Source organism: Delphinapterus leucas, chromosome 17 (assembly GCF_059928025.1).
Source record: "Delphinapterus leucas isolate spDelLeu-1000000601 "Yukka" chromosome 17, BTC_Dleu_Yukka2, whole genome shotgun sequence".
NCBI lineage: Eukaryota > Metazoa > Chordata > Mammalia > Artiodactyla > Monodontidae > Delphinapterus > Delphinapterus leucas.
The window spans coordinates 43253090-43271594 of record NC_143145.1 but is presented as its reverse complement, the minus strand read 5'-3'; the positions used below and the strand labels follow the sequence as shown (position 1 = coordinate 43271594).

The 18505-nt window shown below is 36.1% G+C and overlaps 1 protein-coding gene across 6 annotated transcripts in view; it reads left to right on the top strand.

The window, feature by feature from the left end:
* The first annotated feature begins 289 nt into the window (after positions 1–289).
* TMEM67 (transmembrane protein 67) overlaps positions 290–18505 on the top strand; it is a 44611-nt gene continuing 26395 nt past the window's right edge. For 2 of the 6 annotated variants that reach the window (XM_022584799.2, XM_022584797.3), the window contains exons 1-13: positions 290–546; positions 2370–2458; positions 4130–4223; positions 5158–5257; positions 6729–6798; positions 6891–6965; positions 11818–11880; positions 13360–13514; positions 13629–13737; positions 14563–14649; positions 14973–15038; positions 16723–16879; positions 17252–17375. In XM_022584799.2, coding sequence (XP_022440507.2) covers positions 321–546; positions 2370–2458; positions 4130–4223; positions 5158–5257; positions 6729–6798; positions 6891–6965; positions 11818–11880; positions 13360–13514; positions 13629–13737; positions 14563–14649; positions 14973–15038; positions 16723–16879; positions 17252–17375 — 1415 coding nt within the window. In that variant the 5' untranslated portion in view covers positions 290–320. Of the gene's footprint in view, positions 547–640; positions 723–2369; positions 2459–4129; positions 4902–5157; positions 5258–6728; positions 6799–6890; positions 6966–11817; positions 11881–13359; positions 13515–13628; positions 13738–14562; positions 14650–14972; positions 15039–16722; positions 16880–17251; positions 17376–18505 lie in introns of those variants that run through there. The other 4 variants (XM_089898924.1, XM_089898923.1, XM_089898926.1 and 1 more) reach the window with 4 other exon arrangements.

The window sequence follows — 18505 nt, the reverse complement described above, 5'->3', positions numbered from 1 at the left end:
TGTGATAAAAATCAGATATTTTCTTTTCTGTGGTTATCTATTTTGCGACCTCCTAAATTGATTTCACGTCCCGCTAATGGGTCGAGTAGCAGAGTTTGAAGCAAACGTTTTAAATAGCCGGTCCCACCTGCCAGGCTCCAGGGTTAGCTTGTCTCTAACTCATCCTTTCCCAGACCAGCCAGCTTCCCGCGGCTTTGGTAACCTAGCAACCATGCAACGCAGGCAGACACTTCCGGACCGCAGTTGTCCAATCAGCTCTGCAGAGTTGTCGCGGAGGCTGATGGGGCGCCGGAGACTGCGCGGCCGCGAGTGAGTGCATCATGGTGACGGGCGGACGCGGGACTGTGGTGGCAATGGCGGCTTGGTCCACCTTAAACGCTGCGGGTGTGACTCTGTTCCTCTTGTTGGTCCTTCTTCGCGTCTCACAGGCTCAGACCTTCTTCTTCCCTTTCCGGCAGCCGGAGACATGCGGCCACAACCAGTACTTCGATATCTCCGCGCTCTCCTGTGTCGCGTGTGGAGCCAATCAGAGGCAGGATGCTCGAGGTGAGACGGTACGGGATGGGCCCTAGCCAAAGTAACAACTCCGCCTTGATGCTGTCCCCAGACCCCTCGTCACTAAAATATCTTTTCGTCTAAGGAAGAATGTTTCAGAAGGGTCAACTGCCAACGCCTGAGAGGAGGGTTTCTTGGAGGATTGAAGTTTGCACACAACGAGTGAGGTTGGGGAAACCCTGAGTCCGCTACCTCATAAGCTGTCGAAATTAATTTCTCGGCTCCAGTCCCCCACTCCTCATCCGGGGGGTCTTTAGGGAGCCACCTGGAAAGCTGACTACCGAAGGAAGAAAAATAGAGAAGTAATCTGAGTTGCAGAGGAGCAGGTGACAGAACAGGTCAGGGAGGAAATGCAAATTAGCGCTTGTAAACTTTGATAGTTTTTGATCTTTTCAAATCCCAGAATTTAGAGCTGGAAGGGACCTTAACGGTAATCAGGTCCAGTCTTCTCGTTTTACAGATACAGAAATGGAAGCCCAGATGAGGTCGTAATGTCTTCTTTGTCTTCTAAATTGGGGACAGGAAGAACTCCTGTCTCTTTGCCCTCAGTCTTGACCTATGTGTTTCCACTATGCAGTCTGTCCGTAATATTATAGATTTCCTTAGGATTTAGCCCTTTCATTGTTGAATATTACTGATTGCCCTTAAAGTCTCTTTAGATTAAACTTAACTTTTTTTTTCTTGAGACGTTCATCATTTGGTCCTAGTTGTCCTCCCTGAAACTGCTCAGAATAAGACTTTTCCCATATTATAAAGTTTAGAATGTTTTTAATCTTGGTTTGGGCACCCAGGTATTAACTTTCTGCCATCTTTAAATTTGATGTATCTTTATTTAAGTCACTGTGTAGGACAGGTCAGGATTCTCAGGTGAGGAAATATGAATGAGAAAGCATTTCCCAGACTCTAAAGTGTAAGGTTCATAGTTATGAACCCTGATATCATAAACATTCTACTACATGGATTCCTATGGGTGCTGTATCCACTTAATGCCTTCTTAGAGAATGCTGTCATTACCTATTCAGCAAATTGAGTAGTGATTATCTTATAAAGTTTACTATCTTTCCAAACAGAGGAAAACAGTGATTTATTCGAATCGAGATAACTTTCCTAATAAGGTTTTGTTTTGACAAAGTAAATTTGAATTCATTGAATGTATGTGTATGGTTGGATGAAATAGAAATGTAAAATCTCCCATAGCAGTTAATCAGTAGTTTGGTTATTAGTTTAATAGTTATAACTTAATAGTTTATTTATGCTTGCACTTAAAATGGTAGCAAACACAATACCTACTGTGTGCCAGACGGATTCTAAGACCTTTACAGATAATAACTAACTTATATTAACCCCGTGAGGTAGGTACTGTTTGTTGTTCCCATTTTACCAAATTGGAAGCCAAAGCACAGAGCAGTTCAGTACCTTGCTCAGGGTCACACAACTAAGTAGCAGAATCAAGATTAGAACCTAGGCAGTACTGGCTCCACTGTATTGCTTTTTTATTTTTTTTTAATATTTATTCATTTGGTTGCGCTGGGTCTTAGTTGTGGCAGGAGGGCTCCTTAGTTGCGGCTCGTGGGCTCCTTAGTTGTGGCATGCAAACTCTTAGTTGTGGCATGCATGTGGGATCTAGTTTCCTGACCAGGGATCAAACCCCAGCCCCCTGTATTGGGAGCACAGAGTCTTAACCACTGCTCCACCAGGAAGTCCCTCTGCTGTCTTGCTCTTAACTACTACTTCTCAAGATCTTAAGAGTTATTAAAATTTTCCTATCTTGGAGTTTTATTTATCAAGGTCAAAATTGGCTCTTTTCTCTTTAGGAACTGTATGTGTGTGTCTACCAGGATTTCAGATGATCTCTAATAATGGAGGACCTGATATTATTTGTAAAAAGTGCCCAGAAAACATGGTATGGAGTATTTATTTTAAAAAATAATCTTGCTGTAAAAAATAGTAAATTAAATACCTTTGTTTTTTAAACTACAATTTTATGCTGTACTCTAATATTTTCCCACAGATTTTAAAATTATTAAGCCAACTTTGTTTTTACTAGAGTAAATTTTGGGAGATCAGTGAAATTTTGCAAACTTGGAAAAAAACAAAGATATTGCTTTACTTTTTGAAATCTGAAAAAACACAAAGCTGTGATAATTTGAGTGTCTTTATTTTTATTTCATAGAGAAACTGCGTTATAAAAGCAAATATCAATAGATGAGTGAATGATACATATATAGAGCAGTTTTTCATTTTTGTATCATTTGGTACAGAGTGAGTTCAGTGTCTTAGATTTAGCGTCAACAGTTTTATATAATGATTCATGTTCGTAATGATATCTGAGTGATAAGTTCATGAAATGCCAGTTTCATCAGTAAATAGGTTAATATCTGTTGCTGTTTTGTTAATCATTGCATTATATCATAATTTTTGGAAAATTAGTAAATTAATAGTTACTATATATGATGATTCTTAATTAACAGAAATATATCTTTGAATCATTTTGGGTAATTAGGAGTCAGTGTGCCAGTTCTGCCTTTATAGTAATGTTTCTTCTCATTATTGTATTAAAAAAATTGAGTCTGGGAATTTAATATTTAATATATAAACCAGTCCTTGTTTATGACTAGTACTTACAGGTTTGATGATCATTTTGAAACTTTATATTTTTGGAAATATTGACCCTAGCTGAATTACAGTGATAAAAAGCTGCTAATATGAAATGGTGCCAAAGCAGATTTATTTTTCAGTGACATTACTAAGCTATCATAATTTTTAAATAGTCCTACATGTATAAATGTACTAACAAATATAGGAGCATTTCTTGATATATCCAGTCTTTTCAACCAAAACCTAAAATAATTTGTGGCATTGTTTTGTTGTTACCATTGTTTTCTATTAATTTTGCTTACATCCATATTTGTAATAAAATTACTGTATTTTTACCCCAGGTTTTTTTCTAAACCATATAATATTATAAGCCCAATTTTTGGTGATGTCATATTTTATCAAAAACCTTTACTAGTACAAACTATTAGTGGATAAAAGGAAAGATCTCATAATTTAAACAACTTTAAGTATATATATTTACGATAAAATTCATCCATTTTAAATCATAACTTAATTGTTAAAAGCTATTATATTTGAATTTTTAAAAATTAGAAAAACTATTTTAGAACAGGTAAGATTAAACTATTAATTGGCTATCTGTTGATTAAATAGTGTGGAGTTTCGTTGCATTTTTTCTTTGTAAATGGAAAAACTGAATGACTATTAATTATGAGAGTAAGGACTCATTTAAATTGAAAATCATAAGGAAAAAAGAACTATTGCCTGGAGTTGACAGTAGTCAGTACTTATAGTAATAATAATATAGTAGTCAGTACTTATAGTAATAACGTATAGCTTGATTTTTGAATATAAGCACAAATTGTCTATCCAGGAAACCTTTATGTGGCTCATATTTATGTAATTTATTTGCATATCTCCTACAAATTATACACTATTGTGGCTTTTTGGACTTACATGATAAATTAAGGAGAACATTAATTAAGAAAGGGAAAATAATTTTTTTCTTTTAATTTAGAAAGGTGTTACTGGAGATGGCTGGAACTGTATTTCTTGCCCTGATGGTTTAACTGCAGAAGGAAAATGCCACTGTCCCACTGGCCATATTTTAGGTAAGAAATAGATTCTAGAATGTGTCCTTATAGACTTTTTTTTTCCTGTTTTTAATGTACATTGTATACATTGTAACCACAGGAAATATAAGTGGTATTTTTTATGTAAATATTTCATACCAAAAACATTGTTCTCCAGCATACTTTTTTCAGTTAATGGTATGATCTATTAGATCTACCACATACTTTTTAATCCACTCCATGGTATTTCATAGCATTGTGCTATTTAAAATATTTAGATTATTTTCTAACAAATAATGTTTGGGTTTTTTTTTGCGGTACGTGGGCCTCTCACTGTTGTGGCCTCTCCCGTTGCGGAGCACAGGCTCCGGACATGCAGGCTCAGCGGCCATGGCTCACGGGCCTAGCCTCTCCGCGGCACGTGGGATCTTACCGGACCAGGGCACGAACCCATGTCCCCTGCATCGGCAGGCGGACTCTCAACCACTGCGCCACCAGGGAAGCCCACAAATAATGTTTTGATGAATATTTTTATGCACATCTTCAAGTGTTTCTGTGGGTTAGGTATCTGAAAATGAAACTGTAGTATTATAAGGTATGTGAATTTACAATTTTAATAGATACCACCAAAAGCCCTCTAAGTTGTGAAACTTATCAGAAGTCTATGAAAATACTTGTTTCCCCAAATCCAGTGTAACAGGAACATGCAGGTAAGAGGTAAGAAATTCTCTGAGAAAATATATTAATTTAAGATGATGATGATGATTTGGAAATTGGTTTCTGTATTTTTTATGTGGGAATGGGGAAGGCTTCACTTTTTGATACTTTATTATGGATGGTGCTTGACATGTCTTTATGCAAACAAGTTGTTTTGAGAATTACTAGAATAATAATTACAACTGGGTTTTACTAAGTGTATAGAAGCTTATATATTGACTATGAGTTAACATCTTATTGTTTCTAAATTGTTTAGTGGAAAGAGATGTTAATGGAACGTTGTTGTCTCAAGCAACTTGTAAGCTCTGTGAGGAAAGTGAAAACTCTTTTACAATAGCAAATGCTTTAGGAAACAGGTAAGCGGTATGCTGGGTGCTGACTTCATTAATATCTTATATTTATGTAGAATCTGTGCCTTTCCTATCAGATTCCTTGCTCCTCACAATAACCCAAGGAAGGATACAAATAAACAGGTAAAGAAGCTGAGGCCCAGAAAATGAGACAGAATAGGGTTTAATTCTTGTTTTGGTGTCCTGTTGGTTGTTTGACCTCGCTTGATAAGTCTGTCTCCTTGTCTTCAGAATGGGGACATATCACCCACTTCATAGGCTGTTACCACAGCTCAGAAACATACTTTACATATCTAAAGTTCTTAGCTAAGTACTACAGAGTAAGTGCTCAGTAAAAGGTAGCGATTTTTGTTTGTCATGTAATTTGTACATAATCTATGATATAATGCATAGTATTTAATAGTAACTTTTATTTGCAATCTACTTATTATATACTAGGTACTATCTTTATATATTATATTACATAAAAATATGTTAATAAATGTGATGAATTATCATAACCCAGGTGTCCTGGTTTATAGCCTTACTCTCCTTCACTTCCTGTTCCCCGTTTATGCATGCATACCTGCACACCACACACACACCCCTCCCTTTCTTTAACTCAAACACATCATCCCTATTCCAGTTCTTCAATTTTTTTAGTTGCCCACATGCTGACCTCCCTCTAAATACTGTTTTCTCTTCAGTTCCCAAATTTGAGATAGAAAATACTTGAGCAGTTTCTCCTGGGGATACTTAGTGTTGGATCATCTTTTCTCTCAGGCTGACCTAGGTTGTAGCATCCTAATACAGACTACTGGGTTGATCCCCCATTCTTCCCCTCTTATACCTCCCTAAGCCTAGTTTGAGTTCTGTGCTGTGCCCCAGCTCCTCCTCCTACCTGTTCTGTTTTGTAATGAGTACCCATAGAAACCTATCAGTGTCCCCAGTAGTCCACTGCCCTTCCTCCCTCCCTCTATATCATTCATTAATGAAAAATATAAAGTATTTTCCTAAAATAAATAAAGACGATGAAAAGACTTTAAGAGTGTTTGTTGTAGGTTTGATGAGGGTATAGATACTCGTTTCTTTTCAGCATATGTTACCTTTTTGCTTTGTGGCAGAAAAATAAGGAAAGTATATTCGATAATAACTACTTATAAAAATGGATTTGGTTTCATTTATATGAGTTTGTTGGGCTCTTTTGTTATTTGAGTGACTTAACCATCTTTGCTATTCAATACTATTTATTTTATATTACCTGTGGCTTCAAAAGAATATTCGCCTATTGGTTAATTTTATTTATTTATACCTTGCCTTGTAATACGAAGAGTAGTATATCAGCATTAATACTTTTAATATGTTTACTTTATTACAAGTAATTGCTTAGTTGAATGAATCTATTCTAATATAATCAGTTAGGAAGACAAGTTCTCAATTAAATTAGGGCTAGTGTAATTTATTAACATTTAACAAATTATTTTTGTTATATTGACAGGTGTGTCCAATGTGAACCAACATTCATTAATACCAGCAGGTCCTGTGTGTGTTCAGAACCTAACATTTTAGTAAGTCTAATCAAATTGGTAATGTATATACTTTTAAATTAAATTACTTATATTCTTCCATAAACTTTTTTTTTTCTTATTTATTAATGAAGACAGGGGGATTATGTTTCAGCAGCACAGGGAATTTCCCTCCACGTATGATTTCAGCTGCACGTTATGGAGATCTTGTGAGTATGCTTCAGGTTTTTTTTTCTATTGTTAAGGATATTTCTGCATTTCTTCCTTTGGTAATTAATTTGGGGCTAAAATGAGAAACATTTATGTGTAAATCACTTTAAAATAGAAATGATCAGTCAATAAGAAACATTAGACAACAACTCAGCATTATAATTTATAAGTACAGTTTGCTCTCTTCTCTACCTTAGCTCATTTCTTTTTCAGTGGATCTCAGAATGTTTAAGCTGGAAAGGTCTTTTATAGATCCTATAAAGAATGCAGTATTATATAGTTAAGAGCACCAGAGACTCTAGGTTTGAACCCTGGATTTACCAGTCATTAGTTTTATACCTTTGAACTTTCTAAACGTCAGTTTTATTGTCTGTAGGTTGGGTATAATAATACCTACCTCCCAGAGCCTGTACATGGTAGTCACTGGAGATTTGAGGATTATTTGTATCCGGCCAAGTTCCTTGTTTATAGATGAGAGTGTGATGGCAGATAGAGCTTTTGCAACAGAATCTGGTGATAACAAGATCTGGGATGTAAAATGGGAAGTGGATGAATTGGAACTGAAGAGGTCATCAGTCCAAGAGAATAGGAGTTAGATGACTAACTAGGAGTCAGTTAATGAGTAGACCTTGTGTGGATAGGCTAGGATCTGGTTGCTACAATCATCACTGAATAAATGGGAGTGACTAGGGGGGCTGTAAGGATAGCCGTGATGAGGGTGGAATCTGGAATCCTCATGAATAAAGCAAAAATTCCTCTCCTCCAGTATAGCCTTGTGGGATTACAGGCAAGTACCAAATATTTGCAGAAAAACAAACACTAAAATAGACATATACATAGGGAGCTTAAGATCATCCAAATATTGGCTCGTTTGTAGTAAGATTCATGTTTTCTGGGGCATTCTTCTCCAGTCTCTGATTATAGTGACATATACCATTATCAAATTTGCAGGCCTTTAATTTTCATGTTTTCCTTTTCAAAATAAGTAAAAATAATTTTGCCAAAAATTCCAACAATGTCTCTTTTTCATATTTGGTCTCAGATTACCAGTCATTTAGAGGTCACGTCCCCTTCAGTCTCCTCCAGTCTGGAACAGGTCCTCAGTCTTTCCCTGCCTTTCATGAACTCGACAGTTTTGTCATTTTACTATGGTTTTTTTTTTGGCCATGCCACATGGCTTGCAGGATCTTGTTCCCTGACCAGGGATTGAACCCTGGGCCACAGTAGTGAAAACCCAGAATCCTAACCTCTAGGCCACCAGGGAAGTCCCCTACCTTGACAGTTTTGAAGACTACAGGCCTTACAATCCAGAGGGTGACCCTCAACCTGGGTCCATCCAGTTTTTTTTCATAATCAGGACATGCCTGGCAGGAAACCACAAAAAAGATGTTGTGCTCTTCTCAATCCATTGCGTCACATCAGGAGACACATGTTGTCCATCTGTCCCACCACTGGTGGTGTCAACCTAACCATCAGCCCCTGCTGTAAACTCACCACATCTGCTATTAAGTTACCATTTTCTCTTTGTATTTGGTAGTTTTTGTGTTTTTTTTGCGGTACGCGGGCCTCTCACTGTTGTGGCCTGTCCCGTTGTGGAGCACAGGCTCCAGACGCGCAGGCTCAGCGGCCGTGGCTCACGGGCCCAGCCGCTCTGCGGCATGTGGGATCTTCCCGGACCAGGGCACGAACCCATGTCCCCTGCATCGGCAGGCGGACTCTCAACCACTGTGCCACCAGGGAAGCCCCTGTATTTGGTAGTATTTTTGAGGAGAATTTCCAAGGTTACATTTCTTCTTCTCTAAACCTTCTCTGAACTAAGTAGCTTTAGTTTCCACTGATGTCAGTTGCCTTCATCAACCACTACTATGATGGTTGCCAAATGTTTCTATCATTCCTTCCACATTATTAACGTTCTACTGTAAGGAATTTTCCCTTCCTCACCTTTATACATTTATTTGTTCAGTAAGGACAGTATGGATTTGTGGGTTCCTATTTTATTCATGTTTTATGATCCAGTATATTTATTATTTGTTTTGGTGCTCAAATTGTCATAGATTTGGCCATTATTAGAAGCCCCGTTGAGTTGGTTCCTATGTCTTTTTGACGTATCTCTATCATTCTTTGGGCATTTCCTTACTTTCTGGCACAATAAGATTTCCAGGCTCATCTTGTACTTTTCCTGCTTCAGCCCTGGAAACAGTTATTTCTCTAAGAAGCTCTTAAGGATAATACTTAGAAACCAAGCTTACCATGCTTAGTATGCCCTCTTTAGCAGACATAGCTAGAAAATATATACACACATTATGTATATACATACACACGTCTATAACTATTTCTGTATTTATCCTATAGTTTTATATAATTGTATAAGAGACATCCAATCCTCCTCAAGTAATATACCAATCAATAAAAACTTTCCAAATATATGAATCAGTGTCTTCCCATTCCCTTTTTCCAAAAACAGCTTATATCTTGGTTTGTTTTCCCAACTTTAATTTTGAAAAATTTTTAAGTTGCAGAAAAGTTGAAAAAAATAATAACTGTGCATGTATCTTTTAGTAGTTTAACCAATTATTAATGTTTTGCCACATTTGCTTTATCTCTCTCTGTGTATGTGAATGTATGCATATGCACACATACACATCCATATTTTTTTCTGAGCCACTTGAAAATAATTTGTAGCTATATAACATTTCACTCCTAAATACTTTATTATGTAGCTCCTAAGAACAAGGGCATTTTTCTGGTATCACACCTAATAAGATTAAAATTAATATAATAGAATTACCTGATATACTGTTCATACCCAAATTTCCCCACTTGTTTCAATAAAGTCTTTTATCCCTCCCCACTTTTTTTGGCAAGGGGGACCCAGGATCAGTGAAAGACCCCGCACTGAGTTAATCTTTTTAGTCTCCTTTAATTTGGAACAGAGAGACCCTTGTTCTATTTTGCTTTTTGGGTTTTTTGTTTTGGCTTTTTGTTTTGTTTTGTTTTGTTTTTGCATTGACTCTTGGAGAGTCAAGGCCAGCTTTCTTGTAGAGCATCCCACACTCTGGATTTTTCTCATGATTAGACTCAGTGAAATGTCTTTTTGCAAAAATATGATATAGGTGTTGGGAATAGCCCATTGCATCAACAAGGAGCACATAAGGTCAGGATGTCCAGTTAGTGGTGATGCTAAATTGACTGCCTGGTCATGGTGCTGTCTGCCACTTCTCTCCATTGGAAAGGTACTGTGACTAATAAGTTAGTCTGAGATTTTACTTTGAGACTATGTACATATCTGTTTTAGCAGCCATTGATGAACCTTACCTGAATCAATTATTAAATTGGTTATTTCAAAATGATTTCACAGTTCTGTTGTTCCCTTTATATTTTTAGTTAGCAGTCTTCTATAAAGAGTGCTTTCTTTTCTCTCTGTGCTTTTATTTTTTTTTAGCTTTACTAACTCCAGGTATCATGAGTGTGTTATAATCTGTCACTGTTACTCTTCTTTTCAAAGCTCAAATTGCCTCAAATTTGGACTTCCCTTTGGTATAGCCCCTGTGTTATTTTGACATGTCTCTTTCAGTCTTTAGGCACTACCTTAGTTTCTCTATACTGTGTTCCAGGCTCAACCAATGTAATTATAATTTTAAATAGTCACGTAATACTCTAGTTTATGCATTGAAATTCATGTAATCGTATGTCTATTGACTATTTAGGTTTTCTGTTATTAATAATATTGCTGTCAACCATTTTATGCACAAAGATGTGTTTTTCCTTTTGGAGAGATTATTGCCTTAAGACAAATTTCCTAAGTGTTTCTAAAAATTCCATGGATATTGTTTTACAAAGGATCATACAACTTTATCACTGGCATTGTCTGTGGCTTCATTTTACATGCATTTGCCAGTACTGTTGTTATTGCTTTCCATTTTTGCTCAGCTTTTTTGTGTGTGTTAGTCAACCTTCTATGCATAGGTTTTTTTCTTACAAAATGAGAATTTTTGCTTATTGAAGAGATGAAAATAATGAATAATGAAGTGACTCATAATTTTATTTTAGATTTCTTTGACAGTTGTGGTGTCACGATTCATATAATTTGGTTTTATCTCCATTGTCCATGTTCAGAGAATTTATTCTGAATGGTGCTTCTCGGTGTCTCATTTTTTAGCAAGATATGCAGATGAACTTTACAGCAGTGGTGCTTAACTAGAGGCTTGTATCTGCAGCTTTCAGAGCACATGTATGCCTTGGTCTCATGCTAGACATTCTGTTTCATTTGGTTTAGAATGAAGCCAAGCATTTTCTGTTTTTAGGAAATTCCACAGTTGATTCTGATACCCATCATTGTTTGAGAATCACCACTTTGGAGATTTTACATATTAGTTACTCTGTATATCCCCAGTCTCCAGTTGCTCAGAAATCATTCACAAATATTTCTTTTTTATTACTTGCCAATTTAATACAGTGTAATAATCCTAAATCAGCAAATATTAACCAATACTAAGTCAGAATCTAGTTTTTCTTTTATTTTTTTGCACTTTGATTTTTGTTTTAGTGAAATGGGCATAATAGTGTTTTCTTGTTGTTTGTTTTTTTTTTTTTTTGCTTATAGACATACTTTGTTTCCTTATATCCTTTGCCTAAGTGATGTGATTTTGTAATTCAGTCCTATTTGTAATTACTGACATTGCTTAAAATTAATTCTTATATTGCCATTAGAATCTATTTTTCTGATAATATTGAGAAAGTTATGTTAGTTATTTCCGACGCAGCAGTATGCATATTAATGTCTTCCAAACAGTGTAGGGTTAAGGAATTTCTATTTGAACTTAAAACTAAAATTCATCTTCGTGTTTACAGGGCGTGTCTTTCACTTCAGAATGGTTTGCAGAGTATTTGCGATCGGCGGCAGCTGCTTGTTGGGTATGTCTGAATTTCTAGAAAATAATTTTAGTCCATTTCAAAGAATTGTGATACCACTTTTTTCCCCACTTAATAAAACTTTTCTCTCTAAGTAGATATATCTCCTTGGTCATTTTCTATAAGAAAAATAAACCCTTTCTAAGTGGACTGAAAGAGAATACTAAAGAAAATGTTATTCATTTCACATTTCATTATTCGTAATTTGAATGTGTCCAAACTTATTCAGCAGAAATTGAATGTTAGGGGAAACGGATTCATACTATCATTTAGTAAATGTTTATTGATGACCTACTGTATGCCAGGCCCTGTTCTCAAATCTTTAAGTTATCTATTTCAGGAAAAGGCAGAAAAAAATCCCTCGTGGAATCATATTGTAAGTAAATGTTAGGTGTTGCTAAGTGCTATAAAGACAAATAAATCAGGATAAAGAGCATAGAGAGTGGAAGGTGGTGCTGTTTTATGGAGGGTGGTCAGGACAGGCATCTCTGGGAGCGTGATATTTGAGTAAAGACCTGAAGGAAGTAGAAGAGAGCCTTGTAAATATCTAGGGGAAGAGTATTCTAAGCAGAGACTACAGCAAGTGCAGAGGTCCCAAAGCAGAAGTTCTCTGGTGTTCATGCTAAAGAAACAGGAAGGAGACCTGAGTGGCTAGAGCAGAGTGAGCAGGGAAAGTGGAGAGATGAGTTCACGGGTGAAGGGAGTGACTATGGTGAGGACTTGGAGTTTACTGGAAGGGATGTAGAGGATTTTGTGCAAAGGAAGACAATGGTTGACCTCAGGTTTTGAAAAGATCACTCTAATATGGAGAGCACATTTTGTTGGGGCAAAGACAGAAGCGGGGGGACCATTTAGGAGAGTATTAGAGTAATCCAAGTGAGAGAAAGTGGACTCGTGGACAAGGGTGGTGCCATGGAAGTGTGAGAAATGTTTAGCTTCTGGATATACTTTGAAGATTGAGCCAATAGGATTTAATGATGAGCTGGATACAAGAAGGGAGAGAAAGAATATTACTGCAGTGATTTTTATTTGAATAACTAAAAATGGAGTGGTCTTTTCCTGAAAGGGAAAACTGAAAAAGAAGTTTGAGGGGCAAACTCAACAAATGATCTTATTTTGCTGTTCATAAACAAATTACTTAAAATGGATTAGATTTATATGCATAAGCTCTAATATAGGAACAAATTATTATTCTTTCAAAAATAATTATTCTGCATAATAGTTTTTTTAAATGTCATGCTGTTCTTCTTTTAATTGCTTGTCTTTATATTTCCACCTAAAATTTACAGTTAAAATGTACAAATTATCTGCCATATAGAAAGTTCTTTTCTACTTAAATTAGAGGAAAGGTATTAAAAGCAAAAGAATATCCAAAAAAAGAATTTGCAGAATAGGTAAAGTTAAGACCAAGCATAATTTTTATGTTAGCTTTTGCTTAGGATGTTAAAGTCCATACATTTCTTTGTCATTGCTCTCTTGTAGGTGTATGCCAATCTAACATCTTGCCAAGCTCTTGGAAATATGTGTGTGATGAATATGAATTCTTATGACTCTACCACTTTTGATGCATGTCGACTGTTTCAGTTTATCTTTGAAAATACTGCTGGACTGGGCACTGTTCATTCTGTTTCATTTTGGTAAGGCTATTCTAATTGACGAACCATCATTTTGACGAAATTCAATGCAATTACTTTCACAAATACATATTAAGAATTGTTCCCCATTATTAAAACAATTGTGATTGTTTATAGGAGACAGAATCTTCCATGGCTGTTCTATGGAGACCAGCTAGGATTAGCACCTCAAGTACTCAGTACTACACCTCTTCCTACAAATTTCAGTTTTAAAGGGGAAAACCAGGTACAAGTCACTATATTATTAAAGGATAACTACATTTTGATTTACAATTTTAAAAGGTAACAAGAATATTACTAGTCATAATTCTTGATAGGCTTTTAAAAATTTAATTACTAAACTAAATCTAAATATTAGCTGCTGAGGAACTAAAAATATAAAGTTTAGCTGCCTTACTTGAGTACATGATACCTCTGGATTATGTCGTATGGCATCGTATGGCAGCAAGTAGTACTTGTGGGGTTGGGAAGGACAGTTTTCATCACCAAATGCAAGGCCATCTCTGTCCTGTATCTCCACATGTTTAAAAAGGGCTTCCAAAGATTGACTGGGATTCTTATGCCTTTCCTTAGCACTTCACAGCTCCAAATTCTTACCTCAACTTATTGACCTTCTAGAATGAAAGAACAGATTTTTCCCTCCCCTACTCACCCCCCATACACACACACACACACACACACACACACACACACACACAAACACACACACATTTAACAGGTTTCAAAAGAAGTTATCTGTCACCAGCACTGCCTCTCAATTCTGAAATAACAGTTTTTGTGCGAAAACCCAGTCCATTTATTTTGGTGTGTTTAATCATAGAGATACTTAGTTTAATGTTGCTTCAAAGTAAACATAGTTAAATTCAATATTTGATCTCTGGAAAAAGAAAAGATCAATCAACAATGAAAAAAATTTTATAGACTATTTTACTGAATATATACTCTGGAAGTCTAAACTCTGAAAGTTTGTATAGACTGTTATATGTAATATATATATTTATAGAGGTTCAGAGTATGTGACATTATTTTATTCTTGTTTTTCTTTAATCAGAATACAAAACTTAAGTTTGTTGCTGCTTCTTATGATGTAAAAGGAAATTTTCTCAAGTGGCAAACTTTAGAAGGAGGTGTTTTACAGGTGAGTATGATTCTAGCTAGAGAATTCCTAACGTGTTTTATTTTTGACTGAGGCAAAAATGAGAAAAAAACTAGATTATTGCTTGGATAGAGCATCGGTTGCTTGGTAGAGTTGATTTTTTTCATGTGTTTTAAATTGGAATTTCTTAAAACTACTTTAAGTTATGACTTATAACAAAGATGCTCCCTTAACTTTTCATTCCCTTAATACATTGAATGAGTATTATATAAAGTATAAGTCCCTGTTGAGTGTTGATAACCCTTGACTATAAGCAAAGAAAACATTTGTGAGAGATATTTATCAGTTGTATTCTTTTGCTGTAGCTTTGTCCAGACACAGAGACAAGATTAAATGCTGCTTATTCCTTTGGAACAACCTATCAGCAGAATGTAAGTTGGAACTATTTTAAGCAGCCTGTATTTTAGCTTCATTTTTTCACATCAGCAATATTTGGAATATCTTTGAATTTTTGAAATGGGAAATTTTTTTGTAGTAATGAATAATTTCACCGATTGATATAGTTTTTATTAATCTAATCAGCATGAAAAGAGTACCTTGTCATAGATAGAGTCTTAAACATCATAATCAGTTGTTTATTTACTTCTAGGCATATAGGTCATAAAAATAATCTCTACTTTTGAGCATTTTAGAATAAAGCAAAAGTATTACTTCATTTTTAATGAACAATAAAGTGTTATCACTCCCTCCTCCCTCTACCCTCCAGAAACAAATAAAAATGCTTTCCTTTTCTCTCCTTCCATGCTTTCCTCCCTGCCTCCCTCCCTGACCTTCCTTCCTTTGGTGATGTATTTTAAAACTACAGTATGGTACAAAGGAATATTATGAGCCATTAAACGTTTGAAAGAAATTCACTAGTCTACAAAAATACTTCTTGATAAAATGCATATACGTACACCATAGAACAAAACTGTGCTTCCAGTTTTGTTAAAACCACAATGAAAAATACTATCAGGGAAAAGAGATTAGAAGAAGATAAACATTTTTAACAGTGGTTATCTCTGAATGGTGGGATTACAGGTGATTTTCTCTCTTCTTTATATTTTCCAAATTTTCTATCATGAATGTGAATTTACTTTTATTATCAGAAATGACTTCTGTGTTATTTTAAAAAAATGCTATTGTGTGTCTACCTTGGGCCAGGAGAATCAACACTTGTTAAATGCCCGCTGCTGTCTGCTCAGCATTTTATCATTTTTATCTCATCTGATCCATGAAATAACTATGTGAAATACATATTATTTGTGTGTTATGAATGAGGAAATGGTGCTCAGTAAGATTAGGTAATTTACTCAAGGTGTTGCATCAAGTAAATGTTCTGTTAGGCTTGAAAATCATGGTTTTTCCATTGAACCTGGTTGCCTCTCAAGGAGTTCATAGCCTAGTAGAGAAAACAGCTATATAGACAGACAAAGAATTGCAAAGAATGTGATGTGTTGTTCTATAGATATGAACAAGGTACCATGTTGGTCCAAAGGAGGGTTCATTAGCAGTTCCTAGGGAAATATGGAAAGGCTTTACAGAGTGAGTGATACTTGAGCTTGTAGAATGAATATGAGTTTGCCAGGAGAGCACAGTGGGGAAGGGAATGTCAAGCAGAAACACCATTTGCAATGTCAGAGAGATGTAGAATAGCATAGCATATTTAGAGACTGTAAGTAGATTAGTGTGACTGGACCATAGACAGAGAGGGAGCAGTGGGAGATAAAGCTGGCTCTGTTAAGGGGAGCCAAATCATAAACAGCAGTGTACATCAGGAGAAAGAATTGGGACCTCATCCCATAGGATAGGAGTTTTTAAACCTTTTCACTGTACACTTACTGTTGAGAATGAATGGGTTGTAGGACAAGATCCAGGTGGTTCTTTACTGTTAGTTATTTTGGCCCTTATAAAAGAATCATACATAGTATTCATGTTTTGAAAGACACATGGAAATGTGGATAAACAAGGTAACTGAAAGATATTTCATTTTACAATTAAAAAAACTTTTAAAGATAATAAATATGCTTTCTAATTTTCAGTTTGGATACTTTCATTTTTCATTTTCTTTTCCAGTGTGAGATTCCTATCTCTAAGATCTTAACTGACTTCCCCATGCCTACATTTTATGATGTGTACCTTGAATATACTGATGAAAATCAACACCAATATATTTGGGCTGTTCCTGTGTTAAACTTAAATCTTCAGCACAATAAAATATTTGTGAACCAAGGTAAGGCGTCCATACATACCACTCTTTCTCTGAGCTGAAATCAATTAACCAGTCAACCAACATGATAATTTAATAAATCACAGATTATAAGAATGGTCATAGATTCTCTCTGAGTATAAATTTCTATATAGCATGCCTAAAACAGTAAGGTTGCTGGTATATTTAGAAATTTTTACTAAATATATCAGGCTTATTACTAAGAAATTATGTTATTGCTAAAAGTGTATCCTGAGAAAAATTAGTAGAACTGTAAAATCAGGGCTAATTTTAATAGAAAAATTAGTAGAATGGGAAAAGTTCTCCTTGAGAGCCATCTTGAAGAATTGAAGATATTTTTTAAATGCCATCTCTTTTTTTTTATCATTATAAAAGACAGTAGCTCTGGCAAGTGGCTTCTGACTCGGCGCATTTTCTTAGTGGATGCACTAAGTGGAAGAGAAAATGACTTAGGAAGTCAGCCAAGATTAATTCGAGTTGCTACCCAAATATCACTGAGGTAAACAAACGTCTAATGCACTAAATGAGGCTTGGAGTATATGGGAAAACGTGGTAGTGAAAGTATTGACCTGTAATTATCAGGTGAAAACAATAAGAACACCTGAACTGGAACAATACATACTGTGTTTTTAGATGTCCCGATAGATTGGGATACACTAATAGAAGGGAAAATTACGTCAGAAGAGATTAAGGACTTTTGCCAAAATTCATATTGTAGGCCCACTCTAGACCTGCTAAATTAGAATTGGTTGAGAGGGGGAAAGTGAAGATCAGTGGGCTGAAGCAGGTATGTTAGAGCCTGCCAGGTGATTGCAATAGGCAGGCCTCCTGCGGCTCCATCTCCTTTAACAGCTACTGTTCTAGGTTGGCCCTCATTAATTATCAACACCTCACTCTTCCTAGGATACTTTTTTTTTAAAATAAATTTATTTATTTATTTTTGGTTGTGTTGGGTCTTCCTTGCTGCGCACGGGCTTTCTCTAGTTGCAGCGAGCGGGGGCTACTCTTCATTGTGGTGGGCAGGCTTCTTACGGCAGTGGCTTCTCTTGTTGTGGAGCACAGGCTCTAGGTGTGCAGGCTTCAGTAGCTGTGGCACACAGGCTCAGTAGTTGTGGCTCGCAGGCTCTAGAGCACAGGTTCAGTAGTTGTGGCGCACGAGCTTAGTTGCTCTGCGGCATGTGGGATCTTCCCGGACCAGGGATCGAACCCGTGTCCCCTGCATTGGCAGGCGGATTCTTAACCACCGCTCCACCAGGGAAGTCCCTTCCTAGGATACTTTAATGATGACCCTGCCTTAGGGTAGTGCCTTGCAGCCCTCATGCGTCTTCTCCAGTGTGAGATTCCTATCTCTAAGACCTTAACCAGCCTTCCCACCCCAATATTTTATGATGTGCATCTTGAATACACTGATGAAAATCAACACCATCTTCTTTCTGGCACTTCAACATACATTATTTTTTTCACTTTGATTTTTATGATAATCTTATCAGGTAGGCAGTACAGAAGTTTTGTCATATACCTTGCTGAAATCCAACTGTGCTGTTTTTAGCAGTCCCTCAATCTAATGTAGTATCCCTAGTGAAAACGAAATTGAAACTAGTCACGCCTGATTTGCTCTTGGAGAAACTA